The following is a 20794-nucleotide window of genomic DNA, read 5'->3' as shown; positions in this document are numbered from 1 at the left end:
ACATAAAGAACCAGGTATTCCTTCCTCAACTTTCTTCAAACAACTCAAGGTTACTCTGCGCTGGGCCTTCCAAATTTCTTTCTTCCAACTTTGCTTACCCTCGAGTTGTGTGATTTTTCTGATTTCCCAAATAATTATCTTTGGGGCCTAAGATACTTATCATAAGCTCCTATACTCTTCAGGAAACTGCGGGTAAGGAGCAATTAGTTATTGGGCATGATTGGAGCGCTGTAGTCCCAGCACAAATTGAGAGATCTTACCTATCAAAAAGGAAAGTTGTCTTAATTCCCATGCCCTAATTTGATATAAAAATCATATCCTGTATCTTGGTCATTCAGAATGCTCTGTAGGGTCTGATAAGACAGTAGTTTGAGCACAACTCCTTCCCATTTAACTGCCAAGTGGGAAAATGGTCTGGGGCAAAGTCAAAGTTGCTAACAAAAATACTTACTATTATTCTCAAAATCCCAAAAGGCACAGTGAACTTGACCATAATTCTGGAAAAAAGGAAATCAGAGGTAAACATCTTGCTTTGTGATATTTACCATATAGTAACATATACACACAAGTGTTTTCTTCTCAATACGTTTTCCCATGGTAGACATGAACACACTCATATGCACACACATATACACATACACATTTGGGCCATTTGTGAATTGGCTGTTAGACTAACTCCATCTAACTCTGGATTTACAAGTGAGAAAACAGCATGTCACTGGATGGTGATCTGATATGTCCTTTAAAATATTTGGTAGTATTAAAAATTGCCATGCCCTTCTGGTACAAGGCTATGGATAGTCAATGCTGGGCTGATGTGTTCCTTCCGCAGCTTTGGAATTCGGGCCTCACTGCTGAGATCAAGCCTTATGAACACAAATTTGATCTGTTCCCTCATTAGGCCTACAGAACATTCCTAAGATCTCACCAGCTCCTATAGTCTTCAGGAAACTGCAGGCAAGGAGCAATTAGTTACGGGGGATAATTGAAGTGCTGTAGCCCAGACCAAATTGAGAGATCTTACCTATCTAACATGTTTCATTTGGTGTTTGCTTCTTTAAATTTCCTCTCCCTCTCTTCCTTCTCTCCTTCCCTTCCAGAAGCAAGACCAGTGAAAAGTATGCTGAACCATATGGTCTTTTAGACTGGGAACTGAGAAATATATTGAGACTTCACACTGGCCATACATTAATGTCAAATAATGGAATAGTCATTCATACTTGTACTTAGGCTAAATTTGATTATTTAGTAATATATACCTTATTTTATGCCATACGACTATGCTTTTAGTTCTTTGGTGATAATTCACACACATTTTAATGTTCTTTATGGAAATTCAAGTAATACAAATATTCAATTATTTTGAGTGAAGTTGCTTGCCTCACTCAAAAATAAATGGAATCACATGTCATTTAGTGTGATGGGACATCCAAAAGATCCAGTCACTGCCCCACCAATCTATCACAGTGCTAGAATGCCGATCACTTTAGGATAAGGCATTATTTCTAGAAGGTTCCAATTATAACACACCTTTGCTACCTGGAATAGGACATTCTTCATTAAGTGTTAGAATCACATCTGTTAATTAACAAATTACTTTTAACAGAAACATCGTGAAGAGTTCCTGAGGCCATTTGATTCAGAACTGAAAATGGATATATTACCTGGTTTCCTCCAATATGCTGCAGAGTGATAACCACTGGGTCAGCTAAGTTTTGAATAAACATATCTGAAATGCTGGCACTCACAACATATGTGGTTAATGCTTTAGTGATGTTTTTGGTCTGCAGATGAAACAAAAGAGGAGTTCAGGACCTAAATTTCTAATTACATATTAATAATCAATCTGGAATTTTGAAGTGCTACACACAACATTAGGTACAGAAATGTGGAAAATAAAATTGCAAGCTAAGGTCAAAGGTTATTCAGCTCATCTCCTGTCTTCACATAAGGTCTCCATTATACCAAGCTAGAAGAATTCATTAATCCATCTATCCATCCAAATGTCTATCTAGCATGCATTGGTTTTGCATCTGCTACTCAGTACTGCACTAGCAACAAAATGAAACTATTCTCTATTTTGATAACTTTCTGGACCTTGACATTTCACAACTTATCCCAGTTCTAACTCTCAACCATCCTTGCTTACTTTTAGGGAGCTCCTCTATAAGAAACCTAAATCTATCATGTTTAAGTTATAAACCACTTCTTGTTCTATTCTGACAGAGATGGAAGCAGGTTGATGAACACCCAGTTTGAAACAAATCTCAGAGGACAGTCATTGCCTTCTTAGGGGACTGTGAGCTCTGAGGGCAGAGCCCAGGCATTGTATAGCCTGGTGTTCCTCACATATCCTAGCACACAGCAGGTGTCTTGTGCCCACAGTGAGCCACTTATTATGTGCTTTTAATGCACATGCCATTTGCAGTCCTCACTGAAACCATATAAGCATTTTTCGGATAAACTGAGGCTTGGGTGGCTCAGTGCCTATATGGATAAAGGTCACAAGGCTAGTGAATGACAGGGCAGGGATGCTTAATAAATGTCGGTTTAAAGGCAACAAACTAGAATGTATCTGCTGAGAAGCAGGGCTTGCTAACTAACAGTGCCAAAGTACCCCAGGCCAAGGCTTCAGGATGCAAGTCAGCTGAGAGGCTGCCTTTTCTGGGGCACAGGCACATGTGAAGAGGCCAGAGATAGGGCTGGTGATACCAGACAAGAGGGAGAGGAAGAAAAATCTCTGAGGACTTCCCCAAAAAAGCCTAGAGGACATGAACCCAGATGATATTCCTTGGAGACCCTGCTGGGCCACTTTCAGAAGATGCCAAGGTTTCATATTTCTGAAGAAACAGTGTGCAGTCCCTACTACCTACCCTACACACCTGAGCCCTGCAGCCTGGGTAGTCGCGAATTCAGCCTGGGGCTCCACTAAGACTCTACTTACTTCCTGTTTCTGACCTGTTCTGTTCATTCAAAGCCAGTCTGGGGCAACCTGATTTAGAGATGGCCAGCAGCAAGATATAATGGGAAGGGCCCTGCTGACATTCAAAAGGCCAAGTGCTAACCCTAGCTCCCTTGTTCCTCCTAAGCCTTATTACCCCTTCTTGGTCTGTTGGTGACACTAGGAAAGATGGCAGACTAGATGTTATTTAATGATCCTCCCAAGTTAGTCTAAGAGACACAGTTTTCTGTAGTGAAAAGGCCAAATGAGGAGACACATGCTATGACCCAAGGCTTAATTAGCCTTTTCTCTGGTCTCATTTCCCTTACTACAAAATGGTAGCCATGCCAGGAAAGGAACAGAGCCTCCCCATCCTTCCACCCTTTGCACTGTAGGCTCAAGTTTTATCTGGTATACCTCTGAACTTTTAGACAAGCTATTCCCTCTATCTGAAACTCTCTTCCCTCCTTCTCTTTGCCCTGTTTCATCTTTGAGCTCCTACTCAACTTCAGGACTCCGCTGAGACCTTTCGCTCACTGCACTTTCCTGATCTCCCAGATGAGTGGTAGATCTCCTCTTCTATGCACCCAGAGTCTCCGTGCTGTATTGTAACCGTCTAGTGCCTGTCCCTCTCCTTGAGAATCACAGCTAGTGGAGGCGTGGAGGAGGAGACACATATTATCCAAGAGTGGTGCCTTATCAACAATTTCTGTGGACCAGGCATAGTGGCTCACACTTGTAATCCTAGCACTTTGGGAGGCAGAGACAGGAGGATGGCTTGAGGCCAGGTGTTTGAGACTAGCTTGGGCAACAAAGTGAGACCCTGTCTCTACAAAAAAAAAAAAAAAAAAAATACGAAAATTAGCCAGGCACGGTGGTAAGCACCTATATTCCCAGCTTCTTGGGAGGCTGAGTCAAGAGGATCACTTAAACCCAGGAGTTCGAGGTTGCAGTGAGCTGTGATTGCACCACTACACTCCAGCCTGGGTGGCAGAGCGAGATCTTGTCTTTAAAAGACACAAACAAACAAACAAACAAATGTCTAAAGTTATATGTCATAATGACTTAAGATTTTGATCAAAAAAATGTTAGAGGAAGTAGTGTGAAAGCAAGGCTGTGATACTCGGGGATTCAAGAAAAACAGAATTAAAGAGCAGCATCTTTTGTAAGTACTCATTCCCCAATAACCAGTGGCACAGATCCCAGCCTTGGGTCACCCCTTCAGTGTTAGAACGTTTAGGTCTCTTTTCTCCTCCAGCAGACTGGAAGTTCCGTGAGGGCAGGCACTATGTCTCTTGCTCAGCATTGCATCCTCAGCATTCAGCACCATGTAAGACACACAGTAGGAATTAAATAAATATTTGCTGAATGAATAAATGATTGAGTGAATAAATGAATAAATTGTGGCACCTTCAGCAGATTCCTTCCCCTCTCTGAGTCTCAATGTCCTCAATATTCATTTTACTTTTACCAATGGTAAACTGAATAGATGGGATGATATGAGTTAGGAGGGCCCTTTCAGCACTGAATTTGACGGCAGGCTAGTTCTAATCCTTCTTCATCTGGTACTATGACGTTTGCAGGCTAATTTTGGCAAAGATCTTTAATCTTTTTCAGTAGAAAGTGTTAGTGAATAAAAATGACTTATTAAGTGTGAAATCTATGCAAAACAAGTTTATCTCTTATTCTATGAGGCAAGCACAGCCCTCTGAAGAAAGGAGAGAAATTAAGACCAAAATAATGGCATCTCAGGTGACACAGAGAAATTGTAAGCCTTCCAAAAGAGTCAGAGTGTTATGGATCACATTTTTAATTTGTATTAAAATGTTTTGCCCACTAAATATTTTGCCCAGGAGGCAGGAAGGAGAGCAGAGGCTCACTTACTCCAAGCAGCCATCCTGGATGGGATTTGAACTAAGCCCACAGGAACAAATAGAATTTAGATAGAGAAAGGAGTGGCTAGAGAACTCCAGGGGAACAGAAAGTCTTACAGACATAGCTGGAGGTGACATGGTATAGTTGAGGTGGTGTGTGGTATGGGTATGTGCTCTATTTTGAGTTGACCCAGTGCAATCTCCCACAAAAGAAATGTGAATATTTGACCATTAGAAATTCATTACTTTGGATAACCTCTTTAGAAATACAAACACATCTAGGAAAATTAATGTATTGACTTCTTAAATACATGAACTTTCAAGTCAGATAGCCTGAGTTTGATTCCCAGCTGCGCCACTTTTTAAGTATGTGGCCTTGGGAAAAATTACTTAAACTTTTTGAGTCTTGACTTCTCATGAGAAGTAGATGAAATAATAAATGTAAATATTAACAATTAATAGTGTTCATTATCTTCAAATTCATGCAAACTCTGATTACTGTCTTCCCAATAAATAGATGAGACAGAGTGGTCTAAATGAACGAGCCTTTTGTTAGGCAGAGACCTAAGACAGGATAATAATAATAGTAGAGCAAACAGTTAACACAGTACTTATGTGCCAAGCAGTATTGTAAGCACTTTAAATACACTAACTCCTTTAATCCTTCAATAGCTCTATAAGGTATTCATATTACCCTATGCTACAGAGAAGGAAACTAAGGCACATGAAGGTTGAGTAACTTGCTTGAGGACACACAGGCAGAATACAGCATTGCCAGCTTTAAATTCAACCAGGCTGCCCCTGAGTCCACACTCTTCAGCATCACATCAGGCTGCCTCTGTTTTCTAGTGGGTGAGGACTGCAGCCTTCAGGGAAAGTTCTGTGGGGGCTGTGGGAAGTAGCAACAAATGCCTGCAGGCAAATGTCCTTCTGGATACCACCCAGCTTCAAAGGAATTGGCCCAAAATAGTGGACATGTTGGCTTTGAGGAGCCAGGGGAGATTTGGGAGGAAAGCACTGACAAGCCGAAACATTATTTCATCAGGAGAACTCGCTGTTCTTTTCTGGCTTTGAAACATCTTGAGACCTCTGTTTAGCCACCAGATAATCCTTAAGGTCCCTTCCAAAGCTGAGATGTTGTGAAAATTAAAAACTGTAGAACATCATTAAAGTAGACGTTGATTCATGTTAAGGGGCAAGGGTTGTGCTGGAAGACTTGTGGAATCAATCAGCATATTCTAAAATAAATAGAATATCATGAAAATAGCAAGAGTTCATAATTACAATGAGTCACCATATGCCAGTTCATCACAGTCACCACAGGCAAGAATTTACCTTAAAGAGTGAAGTTTGGCCAAAGAAATTAAACAAGATCGTTTGTAAGTTGCTAAGAGGAATTCTCTCCGTCAGTGATTTAGGCAAATATATGGAAGCCAAAATCCCTCCCACAGGGACATTGCCTAGGAAAATCTGTCAAGAAAAGCCAAAAAATGAAAATTGGAGTTTTCATTCATCATAGTGAAGTCTTGCCCACCTCCCACCCCAGTTCAGCCTCAGAATATCACTCAAAGGGCTGAAAGGTAGGAACTAGTTCCATAAGCTATGATATACTTTACACACACACACACACACACACACACACATATACAATCACAGGCCAAGACATGATCCTGGTACACATAGACATAGACACGAACACACATCATCTTTTCCTTTCTAAGCCTATTCCTGAGGTTCTCTCCCTCTGAGGTTCTCTCCCTTTGATCTCCTTTCACCTGGGTAATAATAGAGATGAGAGGGAAATGACAAATTAGGTCATTTGCCCTGATTATTAGAAATAAAGACCAGTCTTGGAAATCAGGATACCGTCCTCCATATGATAAAAGGAAAAAACAAAACAACAACAAAAAACACAATACAATGGGATTAGGCACTTTCCTCATAGTTTATGGAGCAATGTTTTGGTTAAAAAGTGAAGCAGTAAAGTGAGGCATTAGCGCTTAGCAATTCTGCTGCATGTCACAGCTATGGTTTGAATATGTCCCCCCAAAAGCATGTACTAGAAACTTAATCCCCAACGTGATAATAATGGGGGCTGGGGCACAATGGGATATGTTCAGGTCATGAAGGCTCCACCCTGTTGAATGGATCAATGCCAATTATAAAAGGGCTTGAGGCTGTGAGTTAAATCTTTTGTTCTCTCTCTCCCTCTCTTTGCACATCTGCCATTGGATGACACAGCAAGAAGGCTCTCACCGCAGGTGGCCCCTTGATCTTTGACTTCCCAGTCGTCAGAACTGTGAACCAATAAATTTCTCTTCATCAGAAATTACCCATTCTGTGGTATTCTGTTATAGCCGCACAAAATGGAATAAGACATTCACTATTAGAAGTATTTGCTGAGTTGATTGGTAATAGTATTTGACAAGTACTGGAACATTTTTGAGAGTCAAAAAGGCTTTGTTAATAATTACACTAAGTCCACAGCCATAAATCGGGACTCTCCCAGACAAAACAGGATATGTGGACACACTTACTTGCATTCTCCCATTTAATCTATCAACTCTGAGAGGTAAGTTGTATTATGGCAACAGGAAATGGCTTAGAAAGGTTAAGTGACTTGCTTAGGGTCACACAACTGAGATGTGGTTGAACAAAGATATATACAATTTTGGCCCACTTTTAAAATTTATTTGTTGCCTCTCAAGTTGCTATTATTTAGCTGGGTGTATAACGGGGGTTAAAAGTGAATAATATTTCTAAAAATGACTTGTAGTCTCAAAAGCCATATGGCTCTTTGCTAAGCAGAAATGAACTCTGCTGGGGCAGTCAAGTACCATGGAGAGGACATGATTTAGCTTCTACATGTAAGCAATTTGGTACCAAGAATACAACCGGTGTTGTTTGTTTTGTCTCTCCACCAAGATTCATGATAGAAAACCCCATTGTAAACAAAATACACTGGGAATTCAACATCTGTTTCAGTATGGCTAAGTAGCTCCTAACAAACTCAACCCTCCTGCATGTAACAACAATACAAAGTAACAACGACTTGAAGGCACTGGAAAATTACCAGACAGTTTCTGGAGAAGAGTAAACACTTGGAAAAAGGTAACATCACAAGGTGGGGTACCCGTTTTTATAGCTTGCAGCCTGATGGCAGGCTGAAACTAATGCTGTGAAGGACATCTAAAACTTTGATTTTTTTTTTTCTAAATTGCAGTCTTTGTGGAATGAAGAACCAGAAACAAAAGTCAGGGCAACCATAGCCACTGGGAGGTGATGGGGGTTGTGGGGGGACATCTGGAATGGAAAGCGGGATCCAAAATTCTGAGTATAAGTTCTGCCCAAATATCTGCCTTACCTCTGGACCACATATGTACAGGACAGATTTCCACTAAGAATGAAGGAAGTTAACTGAGATTTGAACTGCCAGTCAAGAGATGGTGTCTACAGTATAGACCAACCAAGTTAATTGCCTGTTATGACAAAAATCTATAATCTACAAAAGAATAGAGTAGAATCTAGAGTGTTCATATATAACATTTATAATACCCAGGACATAATCCAAAATTACTCAATATATGAAGAAAAAATGTGACCCATTTTTAAAAGACAATCAATGGAGTTAAACCTTGAGATGATCCAGATACTAGAATTAGCAGACAAGGATTTTAAAGCAGCTAGGATAACTATGCTGAGGTATTCAAAATAAAATATGTTTGCAATTAATGGAGAGAGGAAATAATAGCAAAAAAAATATGGAAACATACAAAATAGAAATTCTAAACTTTAAGCATAATATTGGAATTTTTTAAAAAGTAAATTTTATTGTTTGTATTTAAGGTATATAACATGATATTATGGGATACATATAGAGAGTAAAAAGGTTACTATAGTAAAGCAAATTAACATATCCATGATCTCACATAGTTACCTCTTTTTTTGTTGTTTTTATGGCAAGAGTAGCTAAAATCTATTCATTTAGCATGAATTCCAAAAACAGTACAATTTTTAAAATTGCACAGGATGGGTCCAATAGTAACACAAAAACAACAGATGTCTGCAAATTTAAAGGTAGATCAGCAGAAATGATCCCTTTAGAAGAATAGATAGTGAAATAATTAAAAACATGAACAGTCTCAGGGATATGTGGGGAAGTATCAAAAGGTCTTACATACAAGTAATTGGAGTCTCAAAAGAAGAGGAAAGAGAAAATGGTGAGGAAACAGTATTTGAAGGAATAACAGTGAAAATTTCCCTAAATTCAGTAAAAGGTATAAATTTACATATTCAAGAAGCTCAGCAAATCCTTGGCACGATAAGAACAAAGAAAAAAAATGCCCAGGCATATAATAGTCAAACTGCAGAATATCAAAAAATATTTTAAAAAGCCAGAGAAAATTTACACATTATATACAGAGAAACAAGAACTCAAATGATTACTGATTTCTCTTCAGAAAACAGAGGCCAGAAGAGAGTGAAATGATATCTTTAAAATGCTGGGGACTGGGGGAAGGACTTGCCAATCCTGAATCCTATAGCAAACAAAAATATCCTTCAAGCATAAAGATAAAATAAAGACATTTTCAGATAAATTAAAAACTAAGAAAATTTATCATCATCAGACCTGCATTACAATAAATCCTAAGTGAATATTTTTTGAGCTGAAGGGAAATGATACCAAATAGAACTCTGACCTTCAGGAAGGAATGAAGAGCATCAAAAATAATACATATCTAAGTAAATGTAAAAAACCATTTTTTCTCTCAATTTTTTAAAATAACATAGGACTTTTTAAAGTAATGACTATAACATTGTCTTGTGAAGTTTATAATCTTTTTGTGTAAAATGTGTGTGTGACAATTATAGCATAAAAAACAGGGGGCATAAATTGATACGTCTGGTTTAAAGTTTCTACATTTTACATGAAGCAGTACAATATTAACTCTAAGTAGACTGTAAAAAATACACAAGTGTATATTATAATCTCTAGAGCAACCATTAAGAAAAAAATGCAGGCCAGGCATGGTGGCTCACGCCTGTAATCCCAGCACGTTGGGAGGCCGAGGCAGGTGGATCACTTCACGTCTGGAGTTTGAAACCAGCCTGACCAACATGGTGAAACCCTGTCTCTACTTAAAAAAAAAAAAGCCGTGCGTGGTGGCACATGCCTGTAGTCCCCTCTACTCTGGAGGCTGAGGCACAAGAATCACTTGAACCCAGGAGGCGGAGGTTGCACTGAGCCCAGATCGTGCCACTGCACTCCAGCCTGGGTAACAGAGGGAGACTCCAAAAAGAAAGGAAAGGAAGGGAGAAAGGAAGGAAGGGAGAAAGGAAGGAAGGAAGGAAGGAAGGAAGGAAGGAAGGAAGGAAGGAAGGAAGAAAGAAAGAAAGAAAGAAAGAAAGAAAGAAAGAAAGAAAGAAAGAAAGAAAAAAAGAAGAAAGAAAGAAAAAAGAAAGAGAAAGAAAGAAAAAGAAAGAAGAAAGAAGAAAGAAAGAAAGAAAGAAAGAAAAAGAAAAAAGAAAGAAAGAAAGAAAGAAAAGAAAGAAAGAAAGAAAGAAGGAAAGAAAGAAAGAAAGAAAGAAAGAGGGGGGCGGAGCAAGATGGCCGAATAGGAACAGCTCCAGTCTCCAACTCCCAGCGCGAGCGACACAGAAGACCAGTGATTTCTGCATTTTCAACTGAGGTACTGGGTTCATCTCACTGGGGAGTGCCGGATGATCGGTGCTGGTCAGCTGCTGCAGCCCGACCAGCGAGAGCTGAAGCAGGGCGAGGCATTGCCTCACCTGGGAAGCGCAAGGGGGAAGGGAATCCCTTTTCCTAGCCAGGGGAACTGAGACACACAACACCTGGAAAATCGGGTAACTCCCACCCCAATACTGCGCTTTAAGCAAACAGGCACACCAGGAGATCATATCCCACACCTGGCCGGGAGGCTCCCACGCCCACGGAGCCTCCCTCATTGCTAGCACAGCAGTCTGTGATCTACCGGCAAGGCAGCAGCGAGGCTGGGGGAGGGGCGCCCGCCATTGCTGAGGCTTAAGTAGGTAAACAAAGCTTCTGGGAAGCTCGAACTGGGTGGAGCTCACAGCAGCTCAAGGAAACCTGCCTGTCTCTGTAGACTCCACCTCTGGGGACAGGGCACAGTAAATAATAACAAACACAGCAGAAGCCTCTGCAGACGCAAACGACTCTGTATGACAGCTTTGAAGAGAGCAGTGGATCTCCCAACACGGAGGTTGAGATCTGAGAAGGGACAGACTCCCTGCTCAAGTGGGTCCCTGACCCCTGGGTAGCCTAACTGGGAGACATCCCCCACTAGGGGCAGTCTGACACCCCACACCTCACAGGGTGGAGTACACCCCTGAGAGGAAGCTTCCAAAGCAAGAATCAGACAGGTACACTCGCTGTTCAGAAATATTCTATCTTCTGCAGCCTCTGCTGCTGATACCCAGGCAAACAGGGTCTGGAGTGGACCTCAAGCAATCTCCAACAGACCTACAGCTGAGGGTCCTGACTGTTAGCAGGAAAACTATCAAACAGGAAGGACACCTACACCAAAACCCCATCAGTACATCACCATCATCAAAGACCAGAGGCAGATAAAACCACAAAGATGGGGAAAAGGCAGGGCAGAAAAGCTGGAAATTCAAAAAATAAGAGCGCATCTCCCTCGGCAAAGGAGCGCAGCTCATCGCCAGCAACGGATCAAAGCTGGACGGAGAATGACTTTGACGAGACGAGAGAAGAAGGCTTCAGTCCATCAAATTTCTCAGAGCTAAAGGAGGAATTATGTACCCAGCGTAAAGAAACTAAAAATCTTGAAAAAAAAGTGGAAGAATTGATGGCTAGAGTAATTAATGCAGAGAAGGTCATAAACGAAATGAAAGAGATGAAAACCATGACACAAGAAATACGTGACAAATGCACAAGTTTCAGTAACCGACTCGATCAACTGGAAGAAAGAGTATCAGCGATTGAGGATCAAATGAATGAAATGAAGCGAGAAGAGAAACCAAAAGAAAAAAGAAGAAAAAGAAATGAACAAAGCCTGCAAGAAGTATGGGATTATGTAAAAAGACCAAATCTACGTCTGATTGGGGTGCCTGAAAGTGAGGGGGAAAATGGAACCAAGTTGGAAAACACTCTTCAGGATATCATCCAGGAGAACTTCCCCAACCTAGTAGGGCAGGCCAACATTCAAATCCAGGAAATACAGAGAACACCACAAAGATACTCCTCGAGAAGAGCAACTCCAAGACACATAATTGTCAGATTCACCAAAGTTGAAATGAAGGAAAAAATCTTAAGGGCAGCCAGAGAGAAAGGTCGGGTTACCCACAAAGGGAAGCCCATCAGACTAACAGCAGATCTCTCGGCAGAAACTCTCCAAGCCAGAAGAGAGTGGGGGCCAATATTCAACATTCTTAAAGAAAAGAATTTTAAACCCAGAATTTCATATCCAGCCAAACTAAGTTTCATAAGTGAAGGAGAAATAAAATCCTTTACAGATAAGCAAATGCTTAGAGATTTTGTCACCACTAGGCCTGCCTTACAAGAGACCCTGAAGGAAGCACTAAACATGGAAAGGAACAACCGGTACCAGCCACTGCAAAAACATGCCAAAATGTAAAGACCATCGAGGCTAGGAAGAAACTGCATCAACTAACGAGCAAAATAACCAGTTAATATCATAATGGCAGGATCAAGTTCACACATAACAATCTTAACCTTAAATGTAAATGGACTAAATGCTCCAATTAAAAGACACAGACTGGCAAACTGGATAAAGAGTCAAGACCCATCAGTCTGCTGTATTCAGGAGACCCATCTCACACGCAGAGACATACATAGGCTCAAAATAAAGGGATGGAGGAAGATTTACCAAGCAAATGGAGGACAAAAAAAAGCGGGGGTTGCAATACTAGTCTCTGATAAAACAGACTTTAAACCATCAAAGATCAAAAGAGACAAAGAAGGCCATTACATAATGGTAAAGGGATCAATTCAACAGGAAGAGCTAACTATCCTAAATATATATGCACCCAATACAGGAGCACCCAGATTCATAAAGCAAGTCCTTAGAGACTTACAAAGAGACTTAGACTCCCATACAATAATAATGGGAGACTTCAACACTCCACTGTCAACATTAGACAGATCAACGAGACAGAAAGTTAACAAGGATATCCAGGAATTGAACTCATCTCTGCAGCAAGCAGACCTAATAGACATCTATAGAACTCTCCACCCCAAATCAACAGAATATACATTCTTCTCAGCACCACATCGTACTTACTCCAAAATTGACCACGTAATTGGAAGTAAATCACTCCTCAGCAAATGTACAAGAATAGAAATTATAACAAACTGTCTCTCAGACCACAGTGCAATCAAACTAGAACTCAGGACTAAGAAACTCAATCAAAACCGCTCAACTACATGGAAACTGAACAACCTGCTCCTGAATGACTACTGGGTACATAACGAAATGAAGGCAGAAATAAAGATGTTCTTTGAAACCAATGAGAACAAAGATACAACATACCAGAATCTCTGGGACACATTTAAAGCAGTGTGTAGAGGGAAATTTATAGCACTAAATGCCCACAAGAGAAAGCAGGAAAGATGTAAAATTGACACTCTAACATCACAATTAAAAGAACTAGAGAAGCAAGAGCAAACACATTCGAAAGCTAGCAGAAGGCAAGAAATAACTAAGATCAGAGCAGAACTGAAGGAGATAGAGACACAAAAAACCCTCCAAAAAATCAATGAATCCAGGAGTTGGTTTTTTGAAAAGATCAACAAAATTGACAGACCACTAGCAAGACTAATAAAGAAGAAAAGAGAGAAGAATCAAATCGACGCAATTAAAAATGATAAAGGGGATATCACCACCGACCCCACAGAAATACAGAAATACAGAAAGAAAGAAAGAAAGAAAGAAAGAAAGAAAGAAAGAAAGAAAGAAAGAAAGAAAGGAAGGAAGGAAGGAAGGAAGGAAGGAAGGAAGGAAGGAAGGAAGGAAGAAAGAAAGAAAGAAAGAAAGAAAGAAAGAAAGAAAGGCAAATATATACAATTAAAGAGTCGGTAAACAATTAAAATTCAACTATAATAAATGTTAAAATAAAGCAAGAGACAACAGGAAAGAAAGAACAGAGGAACAAAAGCCAGAGGGATAGACAGAAATTAAAATAAAATGATAGTTCAAATCTAACCACATAAATAATTACATTAAATGTTAAAAAAACTACACACTCCAATTAAAAGTCAGATATTATCAGGATGGATAAAAAATGAAACACAAACTATATGCTATCTACAAGAGGTACACTTTAAATATAAAGACAGCTAGAAAGCAAATGAATATAAAATATACATTTGTACCTTTTAGAGTAACCATAAGAAGGCTTGGATGACTTGGTTTTTTATATTGAAACCAGATAAAATAATTTCAAGACAGTATTATGAAAGATAAAGAGGGATATTTAATAATGATAAATAGGTTTGGGAGTAGGATTAGTATTAGAAAGACAAACCAACACAAATGTATATGTGAAAAACGTGAAAAGGCAGAAAAACGTGAAAAGGAGAGACTGGCTTAGCCTCCCAGCCTACATCTTTCTCCTGTGCTAGACGCTTCCTGCCTTTGAACATAATAAAAGAGCCCCAAAGGCACAGTGGCTCATGCCTGTAAGCCCAGCACTTTAGGAGGCCAAGGCAGGCAGATCACCTGAGGTCGTGAGTTCAAGACCAGCCTGACCAATACGGTGAAGCTCCATCTCTGCCAAAAATACAACATCAGTCGGGTGTGGTGGCAGATGCCTGTAATCTAAGCTACTCCGGAGGCTGAGGCAGAAGAAGCACTTGAACACAGGAGGCAGAGGTTGCAGTGAGCCGAGATTGTGCCATTGCACTCTAGCTGGGATAACAAGAGCAAAACTCTGTCTCCAAAAAAAAAAAAACACCAACTATCTAATAAAAGAGCCCCAAAATAAACAAAGCAAAACTTGAAAGGAATAAATGGAGAAATAGACAGTTGCACAAAATTAGAGATTTTAACACCCTTTTCAACTAGAGAACAACTAGGATAAAACAAAGATGATTGGAACAACACTGCTGGCACCTTGACCTATATCCAACAACTGTAGAATGCATATTTTTTTTTTAATTCCATGTGAAACATTCACCAAAATAAATCACACACTGGGATACAAAATAAGTGCTCTGAATCAGTGTCCAATATATGGTACTGTTTTTCCCATAGCCAGGATTCACAGTTCCAGGAATCAAGAGTTGGAAGTGGAAGTGACACTACTCACCATCACCCCTAATGACCCACTAGCAAAATTTTTGCTTCCTATTCCCACAATATTACATTCGGCTGGCCTAGAGGTCTTAGTTCCCGAGGGAGGAATGCTGCCACCAGGAGACACAACATCAATCCCCTTAAAATGGAAGTTAAGATTGCCACCTGGACACTTTGGGCTCCTCCTACTTTTAAGTCAATAGGCTAAGAAGGGCGTTACAGTGTTGGCTGGGGTGATTGACTCGGACTATCAAGATGAAATCAGTCTCCTACTCCACAACGGAGGTAAGGTACGCATGGGATACAGGAGATCCATTAGGGCATCTCTTAGAGTTACCATGCCCTGTGATTAAGGTCAATGGGAAACTACAACAGCCCAACCAGGCAGGACTACAAATGGCCCAGACTTTTCAAGAATGAAGGCTTGGGTCACTCCACCAGGAAAAAAACCACGACCTGCGGAGGTGCTTGCTGAAGGCAAAGGGAATACAGAATGGGTAGCAGAAGAAGGTAGTCATCAATACCAGCTATGACCATGTGACCAGCTACAGAAACAGAGACTGCAATTGTCATGAGTATTTCCTCCTTCTTTTGTTAAAAACATGTTTGTGCATGTATACACTTGTACTAAGAAAATGTCTTCATTTTATTTCTTTTTTCCTTTATCATGTGACATAGGATTTACTGACTTCATATCAGCATTTAAGTATTGTTAATTTTATGTAATAGTATTTGTGTTGGGGATTTGTGCATTTCCAGTTGTACAAAGGATAGTTGTATTCTGTTAAACATAATTATGACCTTATTATTGTCTTTATTTGAAGATTATGTATGATCTCAGGAGATGTATATGGGTTCAACTTAGAAAGGGATGGATTTGTGATGGTTAATACTGAGTGTCAACTTGATTGGATTGAAGGATACAAAGGATTGATCCTGGGTGTGTCTGTGGGGGTGTTGCCAAAGGAGATTAACATTTGAGTCAGTGGGCTGGGAAAGGCAGACCCACCATTAATTGGGTGGGCACCATCTAATCAGCTTCCAGCAAATGTAAAGCAGGCAGAAAAACGTGAAAAGGAGAGACTGGCTTAGCCTCCCAGCCTACATCTTTCTCCTGTGCTAGACGCTTCCTGCCTTTGAACATCAGACTCCAAATTCTTCAATTTTGAGACTCGGACTGACTCTCCTTGCTCCTCAAGCTTGCAGACAGCCTATTGTGGGACCTTATGATCATGTAAGTTAATACTCAGTAAACTCATATATATATGTGTGTGTGTGTGTATTTACATATATATATATACACACACACACACACATATATCCTACTAGTTCTGTCCCTCTAGATAACTCTGACTAATACAATAAGCTTCAACCAATGTAAATGGATTGAAATTATACTAAGTATATTCTGTGACCAAAATGGAATAAACAAGAAATCAATAACAATAAGATATCTTAGGCTGGGTGGGGTGGCTCATGCTTGCCATCCTAACACTTTGAGAAGTTGAGTTTGAGACCAGCCTGGGCAACATGGAGAGATCTCATCTCTACAAATAATTTTTTTAAAAGTAGCCAGGTGTGGTGACATGCACCTGTGGTCCCAGCTACTCGGGAGGCTGAGGTGGGAGGATCACCTGAGCCCAGGAGGCTGAGGCTACAGTGAGTCGTGATTATGCCACTGTGCTCCAGCCTAGGTGACAGAGTGAGACCTTGTCTCAAAAAATAATAATACAATATCTTAGATAGCTCCAAATACTTGTAATTGAAATAATACACTCCTAAATAATCCACGGACTAAAGAAAAAAATAGAAAATATTTTGAACTGACATAATAAAAATACAACATATAAAAATTTGTGAACTACAGCTAAAGCAGTGCTTAGAAAGATATTTACAGCTTTTTAGGATTATGTTACAAAAGAAGAAAGGTCTAAAATGAATGATCTACAGATCCACATTAAGAAGCTAGACAGGCCAGGAGTTGTAGCTCACACCTGTAACCCCAGCACTTTGGGAGGCTGAGGCAGGAGGATTGCTTGAAGCTAGGAGTTCAAGACCACAGCAGACAACAAAGAAAGACCCTGTCTTTACAAAATAAAAAAATCTAAAAAGTTTTAGCCGGGTGCGGTGGTATGTGCCTGTAGTCCCAGTTACTGGGGAGGCTGAGGTGGGAGGATTGCTTGAGTACAGAAGTTGAAAGTTGCTGTGAGCTATGGTCACACCACTGTACTCCAGCCTGGGTGACAGAGAGATTTCATTAAAAAGAAGAGGAAGAAGAGAAAGAAGAAGAAGCAGAAGAAGCAGAAGAAGAAGAAGGAGAAGAAGGAGAAGAAGGAGAAGAAGGAGAAGGAGAAGAAGGAGAAGAAGGAGAAGAAGGAGAAGAAGGAGAAGGAGAAAGAGAAGGAGAAAGAGAAGGAGGAGAAGAAGAAGAAGAAGAAGAAGAAGAAGAAGAAGGAGGAGGAGGAGGAGGAGGAGGAGGAGGAGGAGAGGAAGAGGAAGAGGAAGAGGAAGAAGAAGAAGAAGAAGAAGAAGAAGAAGAAGAAGAAGAAGAAGAAGAAGAAGCAGCAGAAGCAGCAGCAGCAGCAGGAGGAGGAGGAGGAGGAGGAGGAGGAGAAGGAGAAACAGCAGCAGCAGCTATGTAAAGAAGATAAAAATAAAGCCAAAGTAAGTATAAGAAAGGAAGTAATAAATATAAAATCAGATATCAAAAAGTAGAAAACAAGTAATAGGGAAAATTAACAAGGCCAAAAGTTGTTTAAAAGGATCAACAAAATGGAAAAATCCCTATACTATCAAAAATAAAGGAACAAAAAAAGAAATTACCAACATCAGAAATGAAAGAAGGTTTATTACTATAAATCAGAGGTTGACAAATGAACCAGCAAGCCAAATCCTTCCTAAGGCTTGTTTTCGTATTGCTCTGAGCTAAGAATAGATTTTACATGCCATTTTTAGGTTTTGTTGTTGTTGTTGTTGTTAATAGCTTTATTGAGACTTTACTCACATACCATATACTTTATCCATTTAATGTATACAGTTCATTGGCTTTCATCACATTCAGAGTTGTGCAACTATCACTACAATCAATTTTAGACTATTTCCATCACTTCAAAAAGAACCCCTGTATGAATGGATGAACAAAATGTGGTAAATACATACAATGGAACATTATTCAGCCTTAAAAAATTAGCAAATTCTAACATGCTACAACAGAGATGAACCCTGAAGACATTTTGCAAAGTGAAAAAAGCCAGTCACAAAGAACAAATATTGTATGATTCCATATACATGAGGTACCTAGAGTAGTCAAAATCACACGATCTGGAAGAATTGTGGTTGTCAAGGGCTAGGAGAGGGACGAATGGGGACTTGTTATTCAATGGGTCAGCTACTGGGGAGGCTGACCTCCCTAGTAGTTTTGGGAAGACGAACAATGTTCTGCAGACATAAGATGGTGACAGTTGCACAACATACATTTCATTTTTAAAAGGTTGCACAAAGAAAGAAGCAGAGGGAGAGGAGAGAACGAGAGGGAAGGAAAAGAGAGGAAAGCAAGGGAAGGAGAGGAGAGGAGAAGAGAGGGATGGAGAGGAGAGGAGAAGAGAGAGAGCGAGAAGAGAGGAGAAGAGAGGGAAGGAGAAGACAGGAGAAGGGAGAGAAGAAGAGAGGAAAAGAGAAAGAAGGAGAGGAGAGGGCAGGAGGCGAGAGAAACGGAGAGCAGAACAAAAACAAAAATATAAGAACATTCAGCAGACAGAGACCACCTGTGGCTTGCAAAGCCTAAAATATTTATTATCTGCCCTTTACAGAAAGTTTGCTGACTCCTGCTATAAATCCTACAGACGTTTAAAAAAAAGGAAAATATCATAAATTATTGCCAATAAGCTTGACACGTTAGATGAAATAAACTCTTAGAAAAATACAACTCTGCAAGAAAAATACAACTATCCAAAACTGACACAAGATGAATCAGAAAATCTGAATGGCTCTCTATCCACTAAATAAATCTAGTTTGATATAAAAAAACTTCCCACAAAGAAATTTCAGACCCAGAGCGTTTCCTAGTGAACCCTATCAAGCATTTAATGAAATGATAGCAATGTTACACAAACTCTTTCTGAAAGTAGAAGAGGGACCATTTCCCTACTCACTTTTAGAATGTTGCCAAAATCTTTCTAAAGCCTGACTAATAAATCACAAAAAAAGAAAATTTCAGACCAATACTCTTCATGAATGTAAGGGCAAAAATACTTCACAAAACATAAGATAAACACTTAGAAAATAGCAATATATAAACATGATGATACATCATGACCAGTAGGGTTTCTTCCAGGAATGCAAGATTGGCTTAACATTTTAAAATCAATATAATTTACCAAATTAAGAGAATAAAGAGGAAAGCCAAATGATTACTTCGAGAGATACAGAAAAAGCTTTTGACAAAATTCAACAACAATTTGTGATAAATTTTTTCAGGAAACCAGGAGTAGTAGTAACTGCCTCAATCAAATAAAGAACATCTTTTTAAAAAACAAAACAAAAACATGGGTAACATCGCAGTAATGGAAAAACAGTGAATACTTTTCTCCTAATATTAAAAGTAAGACAAGGATGCCCACTTTAACCACTTCTATTCAACATTTTGTTGGAAGTACTAAACATCAGAATAGGCCCCCAGAAAGAAATAAAAGGAATAAAGATCAGTAAAGAATACATAAAACTCTCTATTGTCAGATGATGTTGGCTCACATGGAAAGTTCTAAGGAATCTCTAAAACAATTATTAGCAGCAATAAGTGAATTTAGCAAGTGCGTAAGAAACAAAATGTGTGTATATATATTATAGCATATAATATAAATAATATTTCATATGTAATCAATTCCATTTTTATATACTAACGGCAAATGATTGGAATATCTAGTTTTAAAACTATTCCATTTTCAACAGTTATCAAAAAACAAAATACTTAGGAATAAATTTATCAAAAGACATGCAATATCTCCCTACCTAAACTACAAAACATTGCTGAGAGAAATGTAAATAGAACTAAATAAATGTTCATAGATTAGAAGACTCGATATTAGTAAGAAACAAATTCTCCCCAAATTGACCAATAACTTCAACTCAATCCAAATCATAATCTCAGCAAGCTTTTTATATAAATTGATCAGCAGATTCAAAAATTTATATGGACATGCAAAAGGCTTAGAATAACCAAAGCAATCTTGAAAAGCAACAATGTTGAAGTATCTATATTACCTGACTTCAACACTTTAGGAACCAAGACGACCTGGTAATAACATAAGAGTTAAAACAAAACAAAACAAAACAGAACAGAATAGGAAAGCCCAGAAATAGCCTTACATTTACACAACTATTTGATTTTTCGTCAAAGGTACCAAAGCAAGCCAATGGGGAAGGAAAAGTCTTTTCAATAAATGGTGCTGGAAATACTGGATATCTACGTAAAACAAAATGATCCTCAACTCCTACCTCACGGAATACATAAATCAATTAATTGAGTTTTAAACATGAAAGCTAAAATCATAAAGCTTTTAAAGAAAAGCATAAGAGAATGTTTTCATGGCTTCCTGATAGACAAAAGTATCCTAGACAAGTCATATATGGTTATTCATAAAAGAAAACAGAAGTATAAATTAGAC

General features: G+C 39.3%; 2 protein-coding genes across 3 annotated transcripts in view; one reads left to right on the top strand and one right to left on the bottom strand.

The window, feature by feature from the left end:
• MAP7D3 (MAP7 domain containing 3) overlaps positions 1-20794 on the top strand; it is a 195566-nt gene that overhangs the window by 19569 nt on the left and 155203 nt on the right. The window lies entirely within an intron of this gene.
• The window catches only part of ADGRG4 (adhesion G protein-coupled receptor G4), a 113855-nt gene that overhangs the window by 22373 nt on the left and 70688 nt on the right, over positions 1-20794 (bottom strand). For both annotated transcript variants that reach the window (XM_050777198.1, XM_050777197.1), the window contains exons 13-15: positions 6151-6285; positions 1665-1784; positions 452-497 (exon numbers count right to left, since the gene is read on the bottom strand). In XM_050777198.1, the coding sequence (XP_050633155.1) occupies positions 452-497; positions 1665-1784; positions 6151-6285 (301 nt within the window). The remainder of the gene's footprint in view (positions 1-451; positions 498-1664; positions 1785-6150; positions 6286-20794) is intronic.

Source organism: Macaca thibetana, chromosome X, assembly GCF_024542745.1.
Source record: "Macaca thibetana thibetana isolate TM-01 chromosome X, ASM2454274v1, whole genome shotgun sequence".
Classification (NCBI taxonomy): Eukaryota; Metazoa; Chordata; class Mammalia; order Primates; family Cercopithecidae; genus Macaca; species Macaca thibetana.
The sequence above is the reverse complement of the archived record's forward strand: the minus strand, read 5'-3'. Positions and strand labels throughout refer to the sequence as shown.